General features: G+C 42.8%; 1 protein-coding gene across 1 annotated transcript; it reads left to right on the plus strand.

Annotated features, from left to right (window-relative positions):
* Window positions 1-9361: 9361 nt before the first annotated feature.
* LOC138887086 (uncharacterized) lies at window positions 9362-11211 on the plus strand. The gene is made up of 2 exons (XM_070168800.1): window positions 9362-9972; window positions 10581-11211. The coding sequence occupies exons 1-2, from the start codon at window positions 9362-9364 to the stop codon at window positions 11209-11211; spliced, it is 1242 nt and encodes a 413-aa protein (XP_070024901.1).
* The last annotated feature ends 614 nt before the right edge of the window (window positions 11212-11825 follow it).

Raw genomic sequence — 11825 nt, forward strand, 5'->3', positions numbered from 1 at the left:
ATATTCCAAGTGGCGACTCTAAGAATTAAATAAATAATTCCATTTCGAATAATGTCACTTAAATTGGAAAAACTCCCTTATATACCCTCGGGGTGTAAAAAAGGAGGTGTGACAGCTCTGACGACTCTGCTGGGGATAGGAGAACCTAGAATCTCTGGTTCAGGGTTCAATAATTCGAGCTTGTTAATGCAATTTTTATTTGGCTTTATTATTGATATTACTGTATTTTGCGGACTTAATGTGCTAATTGTCATTTATCGCTTTGATATTACTTGAACCGTATTTAAATGTCTTTTTACGCCACCCCTCTGAGTTTTATGAAAATGGTGCACACGTTCGCATGGCCCGCTTTTTTCTGTAGAAATTATACCAAATCGATCGAGGCTGGGCCAGCAACAAGGCCGGGTAGACTTTTGTGCTCCCGGTACGTTTCCCTCTCTTCGGCCCCAGTTGTCCGCTCGGGTAACCCAAGTCTAAAACACAAATCCCAGGTTTTAAACCTAGAATAATGAAACCTCATGTCGGATCCCTAGTAGGAACGATTATTTGCATCACGTGCATTTGACCTTGGGGACTCAACACAGGGGTTGGGTCCGTCTAGGACAGGTTTACCCAAAATAAAAACCATCCTGATGCATCCTACGTGCTATGTGAATATTTATTTGTTTCGGCTTGCATGTTGACCGGCTAGGAAAAGGAAATAAAGAGAAAAACCAAGAGTGAGGTAGGAGAGAAAATTTACCCAGTTTCTAAAAATATCGGTATTTGAAAATGTCCCGAAACTCTGTCAAATTTTTGAAAAAAGAGAAAAAGAAAAATGTATTTCAAAAGAGTGAGTCAAATATCATGTTTTTATGTCAAAACTGACCGAACTACGCAGGTCTGATTCTCACCGGATGTAGGATACGTAGGCATCCCACAAAGGGGTCGACCTCATTTTTACAAATAATAAAATAAAGTGTGGGCTTTGGTCAAAATAATAAACCGACCCAACTTCGGTTGTATTTTAAGCCGTTTCTTACTGGAACAGCCTTAGATTACCTTTTAATTGTTGAAAGGCTCTTTTCGGGAGGAACGGGTAGGTTGGTCTAAAATGTGTTTTTTCCAATTAAATACTTACCCCCGACCTCAAAATTTGTTTGGAATTATGAAGGGGCCACGTTTGCAAAAACGACCATTTTTGCTAAAGTAGCATAAAAGGAGTCTTTGTCCGTTGATTTTCTTTAGAAAACTTGTTTTGCAAAAAGAGTCCACAAAAGTCAACCCTAACCTTAACCCTCCGTAGGTACAAATGAATACTGTCCAGAACCCGTCACAAATGAGTACTGCCCAGGACCCATCACAATCTATCATAGAATGGGCTCAGTTGCAGCTTCGTAGGTGGTGGGGTGATTTAGATGAAGATGGTCAGGATTGGGTGAAAGAAAAGTTGGGTTACCTTATATACATCATGCGCATCAAACCCCGGGAGGATTTAATTAAAGCCTTGGTAACCTTTTGGGATCCCGTCCACAATGTTTTCTGTTTATCGGATTTTGTGCTCACCCCCACTCTTGAAGAAATGGCCGGGTATATTGATTTTGGCCAAGAGTTAAGAAAGCAGCAACTCATATTCCCAAAGGCTCCCTCTGTACACAAGTTCTTTGATCTTCTGAATATTAGTAAACAAATGAATAAGGCCCAGGTGAGCAAAAGGTGTTGTTCTTTCTACTTCTTGTACTTCAAGTTCGGGCACTCAGCCGGGTTTGAAACACATGAAAAGGGGTTGAATAACAAACAAGACAAGAGCACATGGCAAATTCATCGTCGGTTTGCTTTTATCGTGGCATTTTTAGGAGTCATGGTCTTTCCAAATGCGGAAGGCACAATAGACACTCGTATGGCCAGAATCGCACAGATCCTCATCACCAAAAAAGATCACACACTTGTCCCGTTAGTGCTGGCAGACGTTTACCGGGCGTTAACCTTGTGCAAATCTGGGGCTCAATTCTTCGAGGGTTGCAATATTCTTCTTCAAATGTGGATGATCGAACACCTTCGCCATCATCCTAAGTTCATGAGATATGCTTCGGACAGGAACAATTTCATCAAAAATTATGAGGAAAGGGTGGAAGACTACAAACCGCCAGAAGGAGTTATAGCTTGGGTCTCCTATTTAAGAAATCTGAGAGCAAATCAAATTGAATGGACCACAGGATGGCTTCTGGTAGCAGAAGTCATATACATGACAGCTTCTAAAGGCTACTTGATGATGATGGTATTGAGGAGTATCCAACCATATGTACTACAAAGAGTTATGAGACAACTGGGAAGATATGAGGTGATACCCGAAGATGCAGATCTAAGTACCCAAGTCATTGAATTACACCCAGAAGCAACGCAACCCGAGGCTTTAGTTCAACGGGATTGGAATGGTTGTCAGTATCTAAAAAGTGACACCCAGGTACCAGACCCGGCTAGGGGCGAAGTTGACCCCAATTATGGTGCTTGGTTTTAAAGAAGGTTTTATGTGAACAGTGAGCCAGAGCCTGAGCCCGAGAGGCCTGCCAAAAAGGCCCCATGTTCAAGATTTTTATGACAAAATTCAGGAAAGGTTGGCCTGGTAAGAAAAGGAAAAGAAATATTAAGCCATCATTCGTGCTTTGCGAGAAGAGTTGAGAAATGTCACCTTCAACAATGATCTACAGGCACAAGAGGCCGAGGGTGAAAGAAAAAGGCTAGCCCAAGAAAATGAAGCTCTTAGAGCCCAGGTTCGACAATTGAGAATAGCAGCCGAGAACCCGGCAGAAACAGAAAAGATGAAAGGCTCATCTACAACCTTACACAAAAGCTACGTGATTGTGAAGATGATTTGCAGAAAACTGAGTGTGAGCTAGCAAAAGTACGAAGAAAGTTGGCTAAAAATGCAAAAGGACGGGCAGCTTTCGTTCAATAGATGAAAGAAAGATATGAAAGAGGGGTCACAGGTTGGGAAAAGGATATTAGCAACCTCGAAAGTAAAATGGCTAAACAAGCCAAGAGCTTCAAAGCCGAGAGAGAACATTGCTACGCTTTGATGGCACAGCTAGAGGGAGACCTACAACATTTGCAAGAACAGAATCATACTGCCATCCAGGTCTTAGAGGCTAGATCCCAGCAGATTGGGCGTTTGTTGCAAAAAAAGGGCATCATAAGGGAAAAGGTCAGAAGAATCGCCGACTACATCATGATGAAATGCAGTGAGTGTGAGGACATGACCAGGTCCATGTTTTTCGCCACGGTAATGATCTTTGTCCGCCAGATAATGGAGGATCTCTATCGTCTCCAAGATGACATGGCACGTAGGCCCGCAGCAAGACCAGTTGGTGTTCCTAGGACAGGGTTGGAGGCACTGATGTACTCTTGATTGTATTTCCTTTTTCGAGTCTGTATTTTCATTTTTCAAGTATGTTTCGAGTATGTTTGAAGTTTTAAATTCCTAGAAAAAGTATGTTTCGAGTCTTTTGTAATTCAGTAAAGTAGAAGTTTTATTAATGAAAATTTGAAAACCCCCAAAAATTGTTTCTTTATTTTTCACATTTATTTCTTGAACTACATGATGATCTGATTCACGCGGCGTCGTGACACGTAGGCAATCCTTATAGGATCCGGTCATGATTTTGTAAATAACTCAAATAAAAAAAAAAGCTGAAGAAAAACCAAAAGAAAAGCGAGGAAAGCAAGAAAAGAGAGGAAAACAGGAATAAGAGGAGAAGCATTAAAGAGCCAAAGTGGAAAAAAGGAAAATTGGGGAGATAAACAAAAGCCGGGATGAAACACACAACTATTGCAAAACATGTAGAAACACATTTAACTATATAGGTGCATCACACCCCAACATGCAACAACCTATGTGTTAATTGTCTCACACTAACTGGTTTGTTGTGTTGGCTATCATTTAGGTTCTATATTAAGGTGGTTGGTTTTGTGGTAATCTGGCTTCACATCCGTACTTCACAAGATCAAAAGGAAGTGTTGAAATATTGTCGGAGAGTCACTTGCCAACAGTTCCTATCCCAGAGAATAGCCTGATCTCAGCCATCCCAACTTCAGAATCTGCAGCTGCTGAGGAAAATAGAATTCTGCGTCTCTGCATGATGTAAATGTGGGACGCCTGGTCCAATGGTAGAGAACCACCAAGTGCGATACCTGGATTCCCTGAGCTACTTCCCAGGGCAAGTGGGACCTCCAACGTCCCAATAAGTTACCCCAATACCCCACTGGGATATCCTACCATCTCAGCCCACTTTGCTGGAACACCTTCTAAGGTTCGCCCCCAGGTGTTAATTTTAGGTGCGGCCTCCAACATATTCATTGTGCCACCTTCTTCGTCCACGGCACAACCCACTTTGCCCAGGCCTAGCTTTGATTCGTCATCCTTCACCTTTCAAGTACCATCTTTCCCACTGGAACCTACCCAGTTCATTACCAATGCTTACCCTCAGCAACCTCGGTACGAGTTTACCGCGGGATAGGAGAAAACCATAAAAAACCCCGAACAAGAGGAGATTACCCGAAAAATGAGGAGCATGGAGTAGAGCCTAAAAAATATACAGGGTTTGAGTGGACAAAAGAGCGTATCTTATGCTGATCTGTGTATGTTCCCACACGTGTACCCTTGGGTTTCGAAACCCCGAAGTTTGAAAAGTATGATGGGCATGGGGATCCCATGGCCCGCCTCAAGAGGTACTGCAACCAATTGCGGGGAGCAGGTGGAAAAGAGGAGCTTCTCATGGCTTATTTTGGAGAGAGCCTGGTAGACATTACTTCTTAATGGTACATGGATCAGGATATATCTCGTTGGCATATTTAGGATAACCTTGCTCGGGATTTTGTCACGTAGTTTCAGTATAACATCGACATAGCTCCTTACAGGTTTTCGTTGTCGAATCTCAAGAAGAAGTCCTCAGAAAGCATCCGAGAGTATGCTGTCAAATGGCGCGAACAAACGGCCAGAGTCAAGCCTCCAATGGATGAAACAGAGATGGTTAGTGTTTTTCTTCAAGCCCAAGAGGCTGATTATTTTCAGAATATGATGTCCGCAATGGGGAAATCGTTTGCCGAGGCCATCAAAATTAGTGAAATGGTCGAGAATGGTCTAAAAATAGGGCGCATATTGAGTCAATCTGCTATAAGGGCTACCTCCCAAGCAATTCAAGGCGGGTTTGGAGGTGTAGCGAACCGAAAGAAGAAGGAAGAAGTGGCAATGGCAACTTCAAGTGCAAGAAAACCCCGTCCACCCAGAAATTACTTCTCTACAAACACCCCACAACATTACTATCCCCATCAGGATGTGGCCTATGCTATGGCCCCTCATCCATACGCAGTGATGAATGCCCAGCCCTACGCTAGGCCACAACAATAATTCAACCAAAATCAAGCTCCATTTACCAGAAATCAACCTCCTCACCAAGCTCAGTATAATCCCCGACCTCCACAAAATAACTTTCCCTACAATGCCTGTGCACCCGAGCCACCAAGGAGAATAAACTTTACACCCATGGTGAGTCATACTCTAGTCTTTTTCCCGAAACTTGTCCAGATTGGTCTGTTGCAGCCCGTACCCCAAACTAGGCAGAACCTAGAGTCGCCCTCCTATAGAGCCGGTACTCGATGTGCTTACTATTCGGGAGCGGAAGGGCATGATACAGACGACTGTTGGACCCTGAAAAGGGCTGTTGAAAATCTCATAGAACAAAAGAGGATAGTGCTAAAGGATGAAAACATTCCTAATATGACCAACAATCCATTATCGACTCACAACAACGGACCGGTTATTGGGATGATTTGCGAAGATAAGGAGTTCAATCCTGCTTTAAAAGACATAATTGCAATCGCTGATGTTGAAAGGAAGCCAAAGGCTGTCGCAAAACAAGACAAAGGGGGAGAAGAAGAGTAAACCCACCCCTCAAAATACAGAAAAGAAAGTGGAAACCAAAACTGGGGCAGCGCCCTCAAAAGATGTCGTTCTCTATGTTCCCCGGGGTCACATGAAAGGACAAGTGACATTGAGCCCTCCAAGAAGGTTTGAGCTAAACAAGGGATCTAAAATGTATGTGCCTAAAGGGACCTATGTGGTACGGGGGCTAGTAATTTCACCAAGGCTGAATGAGCCCGTGGTTATTGGTCACGCACTGTAGAGTCCTATGACAGATCCTACTGCCATCCCATGGAATTATAAAAAGGCGGTAGTAACCTACAAAGGAAAAGAAGTCCTGGGAGAAGCAAATGAAACTAACCCGGTGGAGAAATACCTCAATCTGGAGGAAGTGAATAAAGCCACGAAGAAGTGTTTCCTACTCAAGAAGCCAGTTAGTGCTGAAAAAGCAGAAGAGTTCTTCAGGAAAATGAAAACTGCGGACTATGAGATAATTGACCAACTCCGAAAGTCTCATGCTCAGGTCTCTTTATTGTCTCTGTTAATGAATTCAATGGAGCATCAGAAGGTGTTGATAAAAACCCTCAATAAAGCCTATGTCCCAATTGAAACCACTGGTGAGAAACTTGAAAGGATGGCAGAAAGATTCTTCGCAATCAATCTGATCTCCTTCAGCAAGAATGATTTACCCCCGGAAGGGGTCGCCCACAACAAAGCCCTCCATCTGACAGTTAAATGTGAGGGGTACTATGTGAAGAGAGTCATGCTAGATGGCAGGTCCGGATTTGATATCTGCCCTCTCTCAACTTTGCAAAGAATGGAGATTGGGACTGAAAGAATTAGGCCTTACAACTTCTGTGTGCGTGCCTTTGATGGTATTAAAAGAGACACCATAGGTGAGATCGATCTAATCTTGACTATTGGTCCTGTGGATTTCGAGGTGACCTTTCAGGTCCTAGACATGGATACTTCCTACAATTTCCTCTTGGGAAGACCTTGGATTCACACAGTAGAGGCTGTACCTTCCACTCTCCACCAGATGGTGAAATTTGAGTATGAAGATCAGGATATTGTAGGCCATGGAGAGGACGAGCAGTCGATTTATCGGGACCCGTCAGTCCCATGTCTTGAAGGTAGGGAAGGAAGTGAACATATAGCCTATCAAGCTTTCGAGGTTGTGATCGCAGACAATTGTGAAGAAGGAGGCCCTTGTCCTTAACCCTTTCTCTCAAATGTGTCAATTATGGTTGCCAAGGAAATGATCAGGCATGGTTATAAACCCGGAAAGGGGCCCAGGACGTCATTGCAAGGAATCACGAAACCTATCACTCTGGCTGCTAGCGAGAAGTTCTTTGGTGTGGGTTTCCAAGCCATGCTAGCTGATGAAACATAGGCAGATGAGCGAAAGAACAACGGTTGGGTCTTGCCTCAGCCGATCCCGCATCCGTTCGTAACCTTTGTCAGGCCCAAGTACAAGGAAAAAAAAGAAGATAAGGCCTTCACGGTCGAGGAAATTGAAGAAATCTGTGGGGTTATGAGGCAGATATTGTATGAAACCCACATGATTCAGCTGGGAGAAGGCTCGAGCACCCGTGAGGTGCTGTACATGGGGCCCGATGCCAAGTTGCAAAATTGGAAGGCTACTCCGTTTCCAGTCAGGTGGGAATCCCGGTAGTCCAGTCTTTCCACCTTTTTTGCATCACGAGTTATTTTTGGGTGTAACTCGAATGTTTCTTTTAGTTTCCTGTCTTTAAATTCCAATGTAAACCCTGTTATCTTCAAAATGCAATGAAATGAAATCAATATTTCATCGTTCATCTCTCTTTATTCTTTCTGATTTTTGTTACTTTTTCCTATTTCTTTTTTCAGTCCTAATAATGCAGCTTTAAATAATATGACATGCTTGCGAACTTCATGCCCAGATCCAAACACACTATCTAATTGTGAAATAATGAACCAAGAACTGGAATATGATGAAGAAGAGGCTTTCAGGGAAATAAATTGAGAATTTGAACAATTTGAGTATAAGCCTAAGCCAAATCTAAATGAAACCGAGCCGGTAAATTTGTGTAATTCAGAAGAGGTCCAAGAGACCATGATAAGCATTCACACAGATGAAAGAACTAGGGATACCTTGATCCAACTTTTGTTTGAATTCAAAGATGTGTTTGCTTGGTCCTATGATGACATGCCAGGATTGAGTGTCGATTTGGTGGTCCACAAGTTGCCCATTTACCCCGATTATCCCCCTGTCCAGCAAAAGCAAAGAAAGTTCAAAATTGATATTAGTGATAAGATCAAAGAAGAAGTCACCAAACAGTTGAAAGAGGGGGTGATCCGAATGGTCCGATACACCACATGGCTGGCTAATGTAGTTCCAGTACCAAAGAAAGATGGGAAAATTCGGGTGTGCGTTGACTATCGAGATCTGAACAAAGCAAGTCCCAAAGACAACTTCCCTTTGCCAAACATCCACATCCTCGTTGATAAATGTGCCAAACATGAGATACAGTCTTTCGTGGATTGTTATGCTGGGTATCATCAGGTCTTAATGGATGAGGAAGATGCAGAAAAGACAACATTTACAACACCTTGGGGCACTTATTGCTACAGGGTCATGCCTTTTGGTCTGAAGAATGCCGGGGCAACTTACATGAGAGCCATGACTGCCATTTTTCATGACATGATGCACCAGGAAATCGAGGTGTATATGGACGATGTGATAATCAAATCCAGAACACAGAACGACCATGTTTGAGACCTGAGAAAATTTTTGAGTGGCTGCGTAAGTATGATTTGAAGAATCCGGCTAAATGTGTATTTGGGGTTCCTCTGGCAAACTCTTGGGATTTATAGTCAGCCGAAGGGGCATCGAGTTAGATCCAATGAAAATAAAGTCTATTTGGGATTTTCCTCCTCCGAAAACCAAGAAAGAGGTTACGAGCCTGCTGGGAAGGTTGAATTACATCATCCGATTCATTGCTCAGTTGACTTCCACATGTGAACCCATCTTCAAGCTATTAAAGAAAGATGCAGCAATTAAATGGATAGATGAGTGTCAAGAGGCCTTTGACAAAATAAAAGACTATCTGTCGAATCCGCCGATCTTAGTCCCACCCGAACTTGGAAGACCTTTTGTTTTTGTATTTGACAGTCTTGTAGAATTCTTTCGACTGTATCCTCGGGCAACATGATGTGACCGGGAAGAAAGAGCAGGCAATCTACTATTTGAGTAAAACGTTCACAAGCTATGAAGCTAAATATACCTTGTTAGAAAGGACTTGTTGTGCCTTAACTTGGGTCGTCCAACAGCTTAGGCATTACCTGTTGGCCTACACCACTTACCTCATCACTAGGCTGGATCCTTTAAAGTACATATTCCAAAAGCCGATGCCCACAAAGAGGTTAGAAAAATGACAGATCTTGCTAACTGAATTTGACATAGTCTATGTCACCCGCACAACAATGAAAGCCCAGGCTCTAGCGGATCACCTAGCTGAAAACCCTGTTGACGACGAATATCAGCCCTTAAATACTTACTTCCCGAATGAGGAGGTGAATTCAGTTAAGGTAATATCAACATGCACAAATGCTTGGAAAATGTTCTTCGATGGGGTTGTGAATGCAAAAGGTGTCGGGATTGGGGCAATTTTGATCTCACCCACTGGTCAACACTATCTAGCCACAGCCCGGCTTCGGTTTTTCTGCACAAACAACACTGTCGAGTATGAAGCCTACATTATGGGTATGAATATGGAAATCGACCAAGATGTTGAAGAACTATTGATTATGGGAGATTCAGACTTGATTATCCGACAAGCTCAGGGTGTATGGGAAACCCGGGATGTCAAGCTTATTCCATATAGGCAACATGTGGAGGATCTTAGTAAACGGTTCAAGTCAGTCGAGTTTAGGTACATTCTTCGTTTTCACAATGAGTTGGTCGATGCACTCGCTACTTTGGCGTCGATATTGCCATATTCAGGCAATCTCCACATTGACCCGTTGGAAATCCAAATCCGAGAAAGGCATGGTTACTGCAATACGGTTAAGGTAGAATCAGATGTTCAGCCATGGTATCATGATATCAAGAGATTTCTGTAAACTAAAGAATATCCTGATCAAGCTAGTGGAGACCAAAAGAGAACTATTAGATGACTTGCAAGCGGTTTCTTCTTGAGCGGCGAGGTCTTGTACAAAAGGACTCCAGATCTCAACTTGTTAAGATGTGTTGATGCCAAAGAGGTCGGAAAAATCATGTATGAAGTGCACGCAGGAGTATGTGGACCCCACATGAATGGGTATGTTTTGGCAAAGAAGATCCTTTGAGTAGGCTATTATTGGATGACTATGGAAAAGGATTGCTTCAGTTTGTCCGGAAATGTCATCAGTGTCAGGTGCACGGTGATCTGATCCATGCACCACCTATAAAACTGCATCTTATGTCAGCACCTTGGCCATTTGTTGCCTAGGGTATGGGCATCATTGGGCCGATCGAGCCAAAAGCTTCAAATGGACATAGGTTCATATTGGTCGCCATCGACTACTTTACAAAGTGGGTTGAAGCAATTACTCTTAAATCTGTCACTAAGAAAGCAGTGATAGACTTCGTGCACTCCAATATCATCTGCCGTTTTGGTATTCCTGCAACTATCATTACGGATAATGCTGCAAACTTGAATAGTTATTTGATGAGAGAGATATGCAAACAATTCAAGATAACGCATCGGAACTCTACCCCTTATCGGCCTAAAGCTAATGGTGCTGTTGAGGCAGCAAACAAGAACATCAAAATGATTTTGAGAAAGATGATCCAAAGTTCCAGGCAATGGCATGAAAAGTTGTCGTTCACATTATTGGGATACCGCACTACTGTGCGCACATCAGTCGGAATGACCCCATATCTTTTGGTTTATGGCACTGAAACCGTGATACCTACAGAAGTTGAAATCCCTTCTCTTCAGATCATTGTTGAAGCTGAGATTGAGGACGATGAATGGGTTAAAGCCCGTTTGGAACAATTAACCCTGATCGATGAAAAACGTATGACCGCAGTCTGCCACGGGCAGTTGTATCAACAAAGAATGGCCCGTGCCTACAACAAGAACGTGCAGACTAGGAACTTTGAAGTAGGGCAACTCGTTTTGAGGCGTATTCTCTACCAGGAAGCAAAAAGAAAGTTTGCTCCTAACTGGAAGGGCCCATACATTATCAGAAAATTGTTGCCAAAAGGGGCGTTATACCTGGGAGACATCGAAGGAAATGACCCCGAAATAGCTGTAAATGCAGACGCAGTCAAAAGGTATTATGTCTAGTCTTACCGCAGCAACAACATTGTCTGATTGGGGTGACGAAGGCTTTCATTCTCGCTACCCCAAACACTCTAATCCTTTGATAACCCTTTGAGCCGGTTACCTTTCTTTCATTACCCTCTTTGGAACTGGAAAACGTTTGTAAAAAAAATCATCCAAAACAAAAGAAAAATAAACAACAAAACAAAATGTATTCCCTGAACTATGTTCGACTTGATTTCGAAAGGATACGTAGGCAGCCTCTCTCTGGGGTTCAGTCACACCAAAATAAAAATCCAAATTCCCCCAAAAGTGAAACTGGGGCAGATATTATAATGGTTCGGCGATAATCCCGCCTGAACGGTTCCAAAGTTGTAATTTGATCCAAATTCTTTTTACCCAAACCTTGTTCAAAGTCCTTTTGATCAATCAGTGAAAGGTGTTCAAAATTGAAGAACGCAGCTGTTTGGATCCGATGCAATCAAGATGAGAAAAATAAAATGAGAGAGTCTTATTGATGAAAACCCAAGGGCACCTTAAGGTGATGGTGAGCAGAGAAACTGAAAAATGAGAGAGTCTTGTTAGTGAAAACTCGCAAAAAGCACTATTAAGGCGACGATGAGAAGAGAAATGACAGA

Source organism: Nicotiana sylvestris, chromosome 3 (genome assembly GCF_000393655.2).
Source record: "Nicotiana sylvestris chromosome 3, ASM39365v2, whole genome shotgun sequence".
Taxonomy (NCBI): Eukaryota; Viridiplantae; Streptophyta; class Magnoliopsida; order Solanales; family Solanaceae; genus Nicotiana; species Nicotiana sylvestris.